Source organism: Leptodactylus fuscus, chromosome 3, assembly GCF_031893055.1.
Source record: "Leptodactylus fuscus isolate aLepFus1 chromosome 3, aLepFus1.hap2, whole genome shotgun sequence".
In the NCBI taxonomy this organism is placed as follows: Eukaryota; Metazoa; Chordata; class Amphibia; order Anura; family Leptodactylidae; genus Leptodactylus; species Leptodactylus fuscus.
Genome location: NC_134267.1, coordinates 101,818,459 through 101,833,073, shown reverse-complemented (window position 1 = coordinate 101,833,073; position 14,615 = coordinate 101,818,459). Strand labels below are relative to the sequence as shown.

Sequence of the window (14,615 nt, the reverse complement as noted above, 5' to 3'; positions counted from 1 at the left end):
AGAAGTGACAATATCAACTGAGTATTGTTTTTATCCACTTTTAGGTTTTGTGGGGTTTTTTTTGTTTTTTTTTTAAATTTCATGCGTATTGCAATATATACAGCGCACAGGCTGTACGTGTGTTATGTTACTGAAGACCATCAGATGTTTAGCCATAGTTATACATGAGCTGTTTTACCAAGATTCATATCCATGTTTATTCATGGTTATTTGTGAATTACTTTGGAGAGGTTTACCGTATTTTACGGACTATAAGGCGCACTGGACTATAAGGCGCATTGCCCATGAGCGCCTTATAGTCCGTCTCGGTTCATATATAAGGCGCACCGGACTATAAGCCGCAGTCCGGTGCGCATTATATGTTATTGAAAGCGGCGGCATGCAGACTTTGCCAGCGGCCGCTTAACCCCCCGCGTGCCAGCCGCTTCTATTGGAAGCGCTCGGCAGGCGAGGAGGGGCTCTATCAGCAAAATCATGCTGATAGAGCCCAACCGTAAAAGTTAGATTAAACTACCCCCCCCCCCCCACCCCCGTTTTAAAATAAAAGCCTGAAACAGAATGTGAAACTTACCGAGCGGTGCAGGGTGGGCGGGCATTCAGGCCTCCTCTTCCTCCGATGTTCCGTCCTCCTCCTCCGGCGCTCGCTAACTGATAATGGCCTGGGCGCATGCGCAGTAGCCGTAGTAGAAGCATGATATTGCGCATGCGCCCAGGTCATTATCAGCGAGCGCCGGAGGAGAAGGACGGAACATCGGAGGAAGAGGAGGCCTGAATGCCCGCCCGGGCTTTTTTCCATTCATTTCTATAGGGAGCGCTCGCATGCCGGCTCCCATAGAAATGAATAGGAAGTGTCCGGCAGCCCTGCTGTAACGCCGGCGTGTACGGCTGTGATACACGCCGGCGTTCCGTAGTGTGAATGCACCCTTACGGTGCCTTTTATGTATGTATGGAAGCGGCACGCAGACTTTGCCGCCGCTTCCATCCATATATAAGGCGCACCGGACTATAAGCCGCACTTACGATTTCTGAGGAAATCGTAGGTTTTTATGTGCGCCTTATAGTCCGTAAAATACGGTATATTGAGGCTTACATGTGTGTTATCGTATCATGGACCATAACCAATGTTTCTCCATTGTTCTGCATGTGTTAACCATCCACTGTTTCTCCAAGGTTATATATGTGCTGTATATCCAATATTTCTCTATGGTTAAATGTGTTTTATTTGCTTTATAATTTCCACAGAAATTTGACATTGCAACTGTTTCACCAATGATCACGCTAAAAATACAAGAAGCAAGAGGTTATATCTGTTCTGTGCCTTTTATATAGCCTGATGCCAAGTGTTTGAGATTTGCTTTCAACATGTTCTTTCCAGGGCTTGGATCCAAGACCATCAGTTACTAAAGATTCATTGGTGCCAAGAAGCACACTGGCATCTTTTACAGTCTTCATCGGCATGCTCCTTTTCATACCTTCATAACATACACACCCTGAATAAAAGTTGTTCACTAGTTCTATGACAAATGCCTTTACCTGTCAATTACAATCTCTTTCTGTCGTATTAAACCTTCTTTGATCTTTAACAGGGACTCCCACTTAGAGACATCTTGACTCAGGGGCACAGAAGAAAATGATGGCCGTGTTGGGGTTGTTCCAGCCTGCATTAAAAGAAATTAAAATATTGTGTCAAAAAGAAACTGCAAAAAATAAAATAAATAAATAATTATTAAAAAATAAAATCACACCACAGTTACATAGTTGATGTGTCCCATTACAACTTTGTACATAATGTAGATCTAAGGTTAAAGTCACAACTGCGCGGCTGGAGACTCCATCGCAGTGTCCACACAGAAGACTTTTCCTTCTGCCAGTTTCAATTTAGCTATTATGAACACCAGACTGACCCCATTATAGTCAAAGAGGTCCACCGGGCTCTATGTGTAATCGCTGCATTACCAGTCAACCACTCCATTGTTCAAGTCCCCCAATGGATCCGAAGAAAAGAGAGGTGAGGCTAGTGTGAACCTAGCGTAATATGGTCTTAATACTATAACACTTCCCCGAAAAGGACTTCCTATCTAATCAATTTTTAACACCCTTCCCCCACCTAGTGCAATGTCTAGACACCATTCTGCTAATGCCTATCATGCATGTATAGAAGATGAAAACTGGAGAAAAGAAGACTTCAGAACTTGAAGAGGGATCTGAAGGGTAAATACAAAGCAATAGGTAATTTATCAGATAAAGTGGTTTCAAGAAGAGGTAGTGAGAACCTGTTACCAAGTCGAAAATACTAAATAACTTGCATCATTAGATTCTTGTCGTTCTCATGAACAATTTGCAGTTTTTCTTTTTTAAAATCCTTTCACCCATACAAAAAAGGTATGGCCCCTGGAAGGTTATGTATACTAGTTCTGATTCTCCATGTTATTTTCTCAGAGAAAAACAAAAGGTTCCCACCTAAAAGTTACATCTCAGGTAATGCCACATAGGTCCTGCGCCATATTTTGAAGCTTTGCAGGGTATATTATTTTCTAACATATCTTCTCTAGTATGGCCTTATGCTTACATTAGTCTTAGCCTTTCTCTTACGTGACACTTCTAAACCTTTCCATCTTTTTTGGAAGTTCTCCTCTTCCTGGCAGTCATATTTATATTGAAAACCCAATAAAATGTGACCTTTTGATACAAAAAGAAAAAATATGCTGTGAGGTATTAGAGGCTTTAACAAATAAGAGCGACACTGAGGAGAAAGTTCATCAGCTTGTATTTATAGGTGCAGCCTTGCCAAATACTTAGTAGATGACACGTTTCAGAATAGCGCCATCTGTGGAATACAAATGAGTGATAACAGAATGATGGATCTTCAGTGCGTCCGAGAGCTGCACCTAGAACATTCAAGGAGTATTCCAATAAGTCCTAACCATGTGCTATAGCTTTCCTTTTACAAACCTAACCAATAACTCACATTATCTTGCCAGGGTTCTTTCTAGTCTATGGGTCTTGTTTTATCATTCCAGATGTACATTAATACACAAGTTTTCATGCTTTACGTCTGGAGCCATAGAAAGTTTTAATATGACTTTCATTAACCCCTTCTAGTCAGCCCGTTCACTAGGAATGTCACACCTAACCCTGCAAAGAGGCACCTGGAGCCAGAGCTCCTACAGGGAAGGAAGGGATGTCCCCACTACTACACAACTATAGGAGCTGCCATGAGGTAGCTTCACTTACCATTCCATGGTCACATTGACTCACAAAAAATCTTATTATGAACTTATGGGGGCACATGTAAAAAGAATAAACATACCAGATATGCCCTTGTGTGTGGAGTGCCCTGCATTTTTGTATTTTTTTATTATAAGTACAAAAGACACATTACCCCTCTTTTTGTTAAAATTGACTCATAGTAAAATAAATAAAAAAAAAACAAAACATGAAAACATAAGAACACCACAAAAATAAAACCCGATGTAATCACCGACATAGAAAGTCTAAACGCTGGTCACTTATGGGTTAAGGAGGGTTAAGAAGATATGGAATACTTGTCTATACCTATTACTTTGAAAACTAATAAAAATTACAGTATAATAATAATAATATATTAGTTGGGAGCCAGTTACTGCAGCCTGATCCTAGGATGCTCCGGTTCACTATATGTCTCTTATTAAGAAATCATTATCCAATGCAGGGAATACAGTAGTAATATACAGTATAATCCTGTTAAGACCCCTTGATAATTAATCAAAATGAGATTTCAGTAACATTAGAGCAAGATATGTTTTAATATATTACATCCAATTAGTGTCAGTTAATATATTGTTCTTAGACGTGCTTGCTTTTTTTGCTGCATTAGGACACTGCTGTTGACAGCAGGAGGGCAGCAATGTTTTGTGTGAGGTCATGGACATACCACCATATGTTATGCTTCAGTGTGAAGATATCCGTGTTGATAGAACTAAATATACAATAATATCTGGAGCTTAGTCATGTTTGGATGATTAGAAAGTAAACAGCTATAACCAAACGGTATTCTCAGGATAACAAAATCAGGGTATTAAAGGATTTAGATAAAAAATAAAAGTATTAATAATAACAATAACAACAATAATAATTCATATTATTATTATTATTATTATTATTATTAGCAGCTTTCTCTGGTCCAAAATCAAATTTTCATACCAATGTCCAATCTACAGGTCATCAGTATGTGATCTGACAGATAGCGACACCGGGACCCCACATAGAGTCTAGCAGCTTCCAGGTGCCAGAAGCTACTAGTGGGAGTACAGCCTAGTCCACTGCATAGCTGTGGTTCTGGTGACCAGCAGCGCCACTGCTATAATTTGACTAGGAACCGTGCTGCATGTGCCAATGATCCCACTAGCAGCTTCCGGCACCAGAAGGCTGATAAGACAGATGATCTGTGTGGGGTCCAGGACAGATCACATATTGATGAACTATTTTGTGATTAGGTCATCAGTATAACAATTCTATTTGGGGCTGGGAAACTGTGACATGTCAAGAGATTTTATTGTTAGGGATTCAGGTACTGCAGCTCCCACAGGTGGATAAACGACAGGCTGAGCACTGTGCCTATTCTCCCATGATATGTCAAAAGTGTTTTGTTTCAGGGGGCAACACGGTAGCTCAGTGATTAGCACTGTAGCCTTGCAGTGCTGAAGTACCGGGTTCAAATCCCGCCAGGAACAACATCTGCAAGGAGTCTGTATGTTCTCCCCCTGTTTGCGTGGGTTTCCTCCCATTCTACAAAGACATACAGATAGGGGGGAAAAAAGTACATTGCGATCCCTATATGGGGCTCACAATCTACATTAAATAAAGAAAAAAGTGTTTTGCTTAAATAACATGTAAGGCCCAGTTCACATCTGCGTTCGGTATTCTGTTTAGGATTTTGGCTTGGATATCTTTTCCCCTTTTAAAAGGGGTTAGCTAAGAAATCACATGGACCCCATAGACTATAATGGGGTGCGTGTGGTTTCCACATGAAACATGCAAAGTGAAAAGTGCTGCTTGCCAATATAAGACAGCACATCAGCTGTAAAACCTCAAAATGGGTTTCCAACATCTGGTTGGTCAGATAATCCTACCTCCTACCATAAATGAATATTCTCTCTATGTCTGACTAGTATTGTGAGAAGACCAGAATTTGATAGTGCCTGCTGGTTGGAAAATGTCTGTTGTGCCAAGTTCCATGTAAACACGTCTTATGAGAACATACATTACTGGCTGATGCCATCATGTTTCCTACTGCTGGGAACAGACACTATCCCTAGGCTCCAGGACATTTATACATGTAGACGAACAAGTGAAACTAGAAGCTGAAAAAAGTACTGATCCCTATAAACTGCCAGGCGGAAATCACACAATACTTGAGTTATTTAATAGGAAACTGACCCTACAGGGGAGGTGAGAAGTATGTCAGGAATTATCCAAACCCTCTTGAGCAAACATAGCCTTTTTTTTCTGTAGATTTTACTGCTTTTCAATTTTAAGTATCCAATCCTGTTATTAATACAGAAGCTGAGCAGAGTCCAATAGCTTACGAGTCCAGCTGTATTCACGAGTGCTATAGCTAATGAGTCCAGATGTATACATGAGCACAGTACAATAGCTTATGAGTCCAGCTGTATTCATGAGTGTAACAGCTTATGAGTCCAGTTGTATTCATAAGTACAATAGCTCATGAGTCTAGCTGTATACATGAGTACAATAGCTCATGGGTCTAGCTGTATTCATGAGTTCAATAGCTCATGAGTCTAGCTGTATACATGAGTACAATAGCTTATGAGTCCAGCTGTGTTCATGAGTTCAATAGCTTATGAGTCCAGCTGTACTCATGAGTACAATAGCTTATGAGTCCAGATGTATTCATAAGCACAGTACAATAGCTCATGAGCCCAGCTGTGTTCACGAATGGACTCCCTGAACGGAATACTGAACGCAGATGTGAACCGGGACTAACCACAGATTAAGACTTTGAACAAAATTAGCTAATGCCTGGTTCATATCTGCGTTTAGTAATCTGTTCGGGGAGTCCACATGGAGACCCCCCAAATGAAACACAGAACACATTGGCAAGCGGTGTGCAGTGGAAGCACACAGACCCCAAAGACTTTAATGGGGTCTGTGTGCTTCCACGCGCTGTCCGCATGAGTCATGCAGACATGAAAGTATATCACGAAATACTTTTCCGTCCACATGTTCCATGCGGACACCGCACGGGAAAGCACACAGATACCATTATAGACTATGCACAGAAACAGCCCTTGGATATGGGGTCTGTGTGCTCTCATAAGTTCTCCACTTGCCAATGCATTTGGTATTCTGTTCAGGGAAGGGGGGACCTCATGCGGACTCCCCGAACAGATTACTAAATGCAGATGTGAACCAGGCGTAAGCTGAAAGGCAAGAAAGCAGCAAGTGCTGCATCAAATAAGAAGCAGGTAAACATTCTCTGCAGGCACTGACTTACATACCATTTCTCAGCTCCTGAATGAAAGCTTACTGTAAACCATGATATCACTCTGGCAACGGCTTATCATTGGAGTAGACAAGTTGAAATACAACAGACCAGATTCCTCTTTCCACTAAAGTAAGGACTTTTCCATACAGGAAATGCAATTGGTGATCCCACTAATGGGTAGAACCCATTGGTTAACTTTTATCTTATGTATATGATGTATATGAGCAGCGTTAAAGACCTGCCCCAAAACACGTGGATGAAAATACAGTTGCAATTCTACCTCTAATTTACTACATAAAAAATGGATAAAGCCGGAGCTGGACAAGTCTAATTCAGCCAGAGCGGCCATAGATCCAATCACTTGGCACTTGGGTACTGCAGCCAAACCTGCACTGGCAACTACGCACATTTTTATCAACCCCAACACCTAATTATTTTGTTATTATGACAAACACTCCATTCAGAAAAGGTTACACGATTAGAGAAATATTCTCTTCATCTGTCAGCTACAACAAGAGAAGAAATGCTTTTATCATCTGAGAAGATAAAGTACAGCGCATTCTGCCTTTCAGGCCAAGTATGACCTTCAATGTCCATGAGGCTGGTTATCTCCCCGCAGTTATCTTTGCTGGTGCCAGTCACTCTCAGTTTGTCACTAATCTTTATTTTCTTGGAAGTGCTTTCCACACATGGGAGATATACACACCTCATTCTTCTGGATGCCAGTGCTGCCTAGTGGACATGAATCTTTTCATAACATACAATGGCTATTTGCAGCAGAATTTCTTTGTCTGGAAATCACTAATTAACACTACACATAATTCCACAAAAAAATGAAGGGAAAAAAAAAACAACAAAAAACACATCTCTTCCTTTTCTTTGATCTCTCATCTCATTATGCAATATTAATAAAAACATATATAAAGAAATGTCTGTGTCCCAAGAACTCAACTATGATCCCCTCCTCCTCGTCTTCACTGTCCTGCGTCTAGTTGTAAGACAACTGGCTGGAGCAGTAGCCTCCTTATCCTCTGCCTTGTCTGTAGTAAGATAAACAGATTATTAAACATTGCCTCATTGGCTAAGCCCACTCCTTAGCCAACCTTTAACCGAAGATGTAGCAAAGCAAAAGAGTAACCCCTTTGTTTTCACCAGGACTACTTTAGGAACACTGTACCTCCATTGTAGAAACAGCAACGCTCCTGCTTTTGTTTGGTATGCTACTTCTCATCAATATAAAGGTCTCTGGCATTGAAGATACAGGTGACTAGCCACTAGGAGGAGATACGTACCTCCAGGTCCTATACTCATAGACAGTATATGATCAGTGCAGGTATGAGAATACTGAGCTGTCGTCTAGTGACAGCACCCATCACTGTATCAAAAGCATGTTGGAGAAGACAGCTATGTGAACCAGCAGCAGCTCTTACAGATCTGTTCATCACTACACATGTAGACTCCACAGAAGTTTGGGCAAATTTTTTTTTTTTTTTTTTTTTTTAAATAGGAGTGAATAAGAATAAAAGGAAAGGCACAGGTCAGCCTTTTCTTTATACCACTGCTTTTTGGATCAACTCCTGTGGTTAAAAAAAATTGTATCACAAATTGAATGTAGGAAGGTCCCAGCAAAAATTGCAAACAACAGGTTTACAGTAACGTAATATATTTCTAAAATCATAACCTGCTGAAGTGGTTTTCCTTTACAGCTGGGACACTGACTCAATGCACAGAAACAAGGCTTGGATATGAACACTAGCAGATCTGGGAGGAGACCAAAATATCTCCTTTAAAGGGCATGTAAGGAGCTGTTCGGACACTTTTCATACTAAAAATGAAGCAAGCCCTAAAGTATAGTAGTCAGAAGAGATTTAAACATGCTATCTTGTGAGTTCTTTGTGCATGTGTATATATATATATATATATATATATATATATATATATATACATACACACTGCCAATCCTTTCAGAAGACCACCTCCTTGCTCAGACCACATCTTCAGTATTTTGGTGGTCTATACAATTAGCATATACTGTATATGGCCATAAGTATTGGGCCACTTACAGGAGCTTTTATGACCCATTCTAAATCCATAGGCAATAATATATGGATTTGGCCCCCCTTTGCAGCTTGCTCTCTTCTGGGGAGGCTTTCTTCTAGCTTTTTGTGTGTGTCTATGTGAATTTTCCCCTTTCATGCACAGGAGCATTCGAGAGATCAGACACTGATGTTGGATGAGCGAGCCTGACTCTCAAGCTCTGTTCTAGTTCATCCCGAAAGGGTTTGCTGGGGTTGCTTTGTGTGGGTCAGTCAAGTTCCTCCACATAATAAGGAAATCAAGGCTAGGTTTTTCACAAGTGCCAGAACAGAGAAAATAAATATAGACTTTTTATTTTTTAAACTATAAAAATCTATATAAATTTGGTATGGTGTACACCCCTTTCACCTAAAGAGGACCTTTCATATCATCATTCACGTTCCTGAATTCAGCACACTGCCGACTTTCCCAGTATGGCCCCAATGCTGGAGATTTTGGTGCTGTTAATTTTGGCACTGATATCTCTCCACTGTCAGACGGGTGGGTCTTACAACCTAGTTTCATTACTGAGCTGTGAGGAACGCCTTCCCCCTCACAGTGCTCTTCCATGGACTGTCAGAGGGGGTGCACTGTCAGATTTCTAGTGGCATATAATACCACACATCTTTGAAGATGTGAAAGATCCTGTTTAAACGGAGCTAAGCTGCAATACAAGACCTTCGCAAATTTCCCCAGTCATAGTGCTTAGTGTAAAGCCCCCTTTGGATAGGTCATTAATCTGAGACCAGCCCTCAAACCAATCAGTTTTTCTCTGTATAGTGTACAGAGTTGTTAGCAGATGACTCTATATACAGTCATTTGTCAAAGATTGCTATTACAACTCAACTCCCATTCATTTGAATGTCTTGGATAATCCTTTTCAAGAGGTCCTTTCACCATTTCCACCAAGTCTAGGTCTTTTAATTATTTAAAGAGGACCTTTCATCAGATTGGGCACAGGCAGTTCTATATACTGCTGGAAAGCTGACAGTGCGCTGAATTCAGCGCACTGTCGGCTTTCCCGATCTGTGCCCCAGGTAAAGCGCTATCGGTCCCGGTACCGTAGCGCTTTACAGTCAGAAGGGCGTTTCTGACAGTTAGCCAGGGACGCCCTTCTTCCCAGCAGCGCCTATCGCGCTGTACTGTGTGAGCGAGGAGGAACGCGTCTATGGACGAGCACTGTGAGCAGAGGGAGGGGGCGTTCCTCCCCGCTCACACTCTACAGCGCGATAGGCGCTGCTGGGCAGAAGGGCGTCCCTGGCTAACTGTCAGAAACGCCCTTCTGACTGTAAAGCGCTACGGTACTGGAACCGATAGCGCTTTACCCAAGGCACAGATCGGGAAAGCCAACATTGCACTGAATTCAGCGCACTGTCAGCTTTCCAGCAGTATATAGAACTGCCTGTGCCCCGGACCATGAAAGGTCCTTTTTAATAGATGCTGCTCCACTGACATCGAATTCTCTCTCTAGCCCACACCATTCCTGAGCAATAAGTGCTGTTTGTTTTGGTACCTCATATGTTATTTAGGCTCTGTGCTGTCAAATGGGCAATGTCAGGAAGGAACAGAAAACAACACCTCTAGCTGGAGGTCCAAGTCACGGCAGAAGGGATGTTGGTGGAGGTAAGGTCCTCTTTAAAGAAGACAATACCAAGATCCAGTAAATTCTTTCCTAAAAGTTATGCTTTTAGGATAAGATACCTCGGTAAAATGACATATAATGAAATAAATGCAATAATTTTACCTTGTAAATGCACTATATTATTATTCTGTACTATCTGGATGTGTAGTACTAGCTTCCACAAACGACCCAGAGAGACAATCATAAAAAAAAGAAGTAATAATACACATCACCTGTACTACCATTTCCTATATACATATTAGAAAGATCCTTAAATTCCCTTATTGAAGCTACAATCTAACCACTGACCTTGAAATGACCTTCATGTTCTGTACCCAAACGCTTCATTACACAGAGGGAAGGTGTGGACAGACAACTGAAAATATTTATAGTGTCATGCCTATCCTCAAGGGGCCGCACACTAATGAGCAATATGTACCTAAATATACAGGTCTCGTGGATGGCGACAGTACATGTCCTCATGAGTACTGTGAATGTTGAGTGTCCATGGAGATATATACAGCACATACACAGCACTGGGGCTTACATAAGAAGTTGTTATGGACATAGAAATACCTGCTTAGGATGTGCTACTGGCCCTGGCAACACAACTAAAATCTGACTGTATACTCCTGGGAAACACTTCTACAAGCCACATGGCCTACTATAAAGTGACAGTGATTATTAAGCGCTACTATATCCTATCTGCACCCGCAGATATCCTGTCCCTTTGCAACTGACCCGGGGAACTTCCAGGGTATAATGCTGGCAAGTCGTGTGTACTAAATAACACTGCACCTTATATAGACGCTGCAGTATGCTAGTCAATAAAGACCGGATGGAGGTCAGACTCTTGTGCCTGCTAAACTGTAAAGGCAACTCATATTTTATTCCTGCGCTTAGTTTCGATCATAAAAACAAATGCAGACAAAATTGGGGGGGGGGGGGGGGGGAGAAAGTATAGTCCATAGAATTAATCAGCATTACAATTCTGTCTTTTAATGCTGGACGGAATAGGAAATACACCATGGGATTTCTATTAGTTTAACATAGAAGTTAAAAGAGTTATATGACTGAATACACTGGCCCACATCTACTACTGTGGTTATGAGTAGACACTTGTTATGCTTGCAATATGCAATGCATATCTGATACAGAATGAAAATTGTAGTGTGGAAGAAGCCTGAGTGACCTTAATGGGCAATAGCATTCATTCAGACTATACTAGAATTTTTATTTGGAACATACTACAGGGCATTTATAAAGGGCTTTGTAGCAGGCTTTTGGAGTAAAAACAAGCAAATTTTGGTGTAAGCCAATTTTTGTGACTTCATCACTTCTCACAGTATGGAAAGAGGGACAAGTCCTCCATAGCTGGACAGATTCACCATTTACACCACAAAATTGCCATACATTATAGCTTATAATATATGGCTTTAATACGGAATATGGTTCCCCAGGCATTACAATGTATATATTCCAAATAATGATATGTTTATGTAACATGAATATATTCCCAAGCATTGACACCACTTCCGTTATTCTCTGTGCCAGGATAGACTAGGAGATCCTTATTTCCTTATGTCAAGTACATACCGTATATACTCGAGTATAAGTCTACCCGAATATAAGCCGACCCCTCTAATTTTACCATAAAAAACGGGGAAAACTTGTTGACTCGAGTATAAGCCGAGGGGGGAAAATGCATGACATTTGTGCTCATGTTAATCCTAGCCGGCTTCAGGCCTATATGGTAATATCGCAGATGTCACGTGGTCTGGGATATTACCATATAGGCCCAAAGCCTGTGGTAGTAGTACTACTACCACAGGCTTTGGGCCTATATGGTAATATCCCAGACCACGTGACATCTGGGATTTTACCATATAGGCCCGAAGCTGGCTAGGATTAACATCGGATCCCGGAGAGGTGAGTAAAACTGTTTATTATTTTCTCTCACCTCTCGTGGGGCTCCGATTATTATACTCGGGGGTCTGAAAAGATCCAGAGTATAATAATAGCGGCAGTGGGATCGCGGCTGGGGCTCGGGCCTACTCACTGCCAGCCTCCGCGGCCTATAGTATAAGGTGCCACGGGGGTCGGCAGTGAGCAGGCTCGGGGACAAACATTAAAGTTCTCATACTTACCGACCTCGCGCTGCTACTCCCACTACCGCAGCTGCTCGTCTTCTCCCGCGGCTGCTCCTGCGTCTCAGCGTAGGGGGCATGATGATGCCACCTGTGCTGAGACGCAGTAAGATGTCATCGACACACGCCAGGTGCAGGCCTGAGCTAACGTGGCCACGTCACCTGGCGTGTGTTGTAGCCGGGGGAGGGGGCCGGGAGTGGAGCGGAGGCCGCTGCAGTCGAGTCAATACGGTCGAGTCAATAACCGTATTGACTCGAGTGGTAATTTCACTGGTCCGCAGTAAAAGACATCTGTGGGAGGCCGCTGGAAGATGCTCTGGAAACATCTTGGGGGTGTCCTGGAGGCAGCGATGCCTCACCACTCACCTATTGCTGCTCCAGCGGCCTCCCACAGATGTCTTTCACTGCGGACCAGTCAAGTGACATTTTCAATTACCGTACTGACGCAAGTATAAGCCGAGGCGCACTTTTTCAGCACAATATACTCGAGTATATACTAGATGTATTAGATCTAGTTAGAAGGACATGTTCACTTGCCGCTGAAATTCCTGAAAATCCATTCCATATATGTGAGTGGGGTTGTTTCTGGAGTATAGGCATGGATTTCTCTACGATTCAGATGAATGGGGGAGCTCTGGAAAATTCTACAAGTGTGCTACATATACAATGAAGAGTACTAAATGCTATTATAACCATAAACAGTCAGAGATAGAAGACACACTAAATAAAGTACAGTGCATTAGTCCACCAAAACTCTACTAAAAGCTTGACATTTGATTTATGCATTCTACTGGAATATGGGTGTATGGACTCTGAAAATAATACAGATAAATCTAATTTATCCTATGAGACCAAAAGTACTGTTCTATGTTTTATAATGGGCAAGAAATAACTGTTTTGTGACCCCCACAAAATCTGTGGGATTTCACAAAACAAAGCCAATATCTGTTAAAAATGTGAATTGCAATATTTATTAACAGGGGTTGTATGTTTTGTTTTTTTCTTTTTAATGGCCTATCCTCAGGACCGATCATTTGTACCGAGCTGCTTCTGACACACAATATGGGTCCAGCAACAGAAAGGTCCGTCCGTTGTCTAGTGGCCCAGTGATCAGGACAACCCCTTTAATGTCAAAAACGTTGCCAGAAAAGCTGAAAAATGAGGGGGGGGGGGAGGGAATCATTAATAAAGAGTGAAAAAACACTGTCAACTATCAAGCTCTTGAAATTATATAGACTGTTCGTTTTGTATATAGAGAGTCTGCCCATGCTATCGTATGCCAGCGAGAACAACTATAGCACTAATGGCAGCGAACATGCCGGGATGAGAAGTCCCATCAGTTTTTGTTTAATGTAGTGGCATTAATGAATTTTCCTTTTTAGGCAAGGTATGAAATGGAACCTTCAGCTGACATTACGTTTCCACTGTAATATAGCTGTAAAACCTACACAAATCTTTCAGTGGCGACTCCAGTGTAGTAAATCCTGCTATACAAGACAAAACTTTAAAAAAAAATAAAAAAAATACACATTGAAACAAGTGTAGAGTATAGTGAGCAGATCTGAATAGGGAATCAGTCAGAAAGATTACATGGGAGCAACAACAGAAAGGGAATTACTTCATCCTGTACATTGTGGGAAAACCACCTGACAGGTTCTGTAACTAGCCTTTTGAACAACTTTTGATTTTCTGACAGTATTTGTGTCATTAATTTTGCAATATACTTTATTAACACATTTTGCCTCCTTTCTGTGAAATCCTGCAGCTCTTTATTCTTCTTCCCTTGTCTTCTGCTCTGAGAGTTGTTCCTGCCTCTCACTGAATGTTCCGGTTTATGGAGTACGGGCTTGGAGTACGGGGGATACATAAAATGTAGAGAAATGTGGGGAGGGTCAGTTCAAACCATTATATATGGGGTATTATAAAACGCACAAACTTGTTTTCTCTTCTTTCATGTGATACGAAGGTTGCAGTGCTATCTATAATATTTCCAGAGACATCACTGGTTGAAAACACAGCAGGGATTAAGATTATATGCAGGGATTAAGATTATATGCAGCTGCATAATATATATGATCTAAATATCCCAATCCCGATTGAGTGTTCAACCAGTGATATCTCTGGAAATAATATAGATTGTACTATAACCTTAGGATCATGTGACACCAAAAGTAAGTTTTACAAAGCCAAGTACACATCTACACTGTATGCTCTATCACAGATTCTGCCATTTGTGGGGAGGGAGGACAACGACTCATACAGAACTATTTTTTTCAGTAAAATA

At 41.5% G+C, this 14,615-nt stretch overlaps 1 protein-coding gene across 2 annotated transcripts in view; it reads right to left on the bottom strand.

The window, feature by feature from the left end:
* Nucleotides 1-14,615, bottom strand: part of CEP85L (centrosomal protein 85L) — a 109,519-nt gene that overhangs the window by 26,634 nt on the left and 68,270 nt on the right. For both annotated transcript variants that reach the window (XM_075268052.1, XM_075268051.1), the window contains exon 4: nucleotides 1,534-1,658. In XM_075268052.1, coding sequence (XP_075124153.1) covers nucleotides 1,534-1,658 — 125 coding nt within the window. The remainder of the gene's footprint in view (nucleotides 1-1,533; nucleotides 1,659-14,615) is intronic.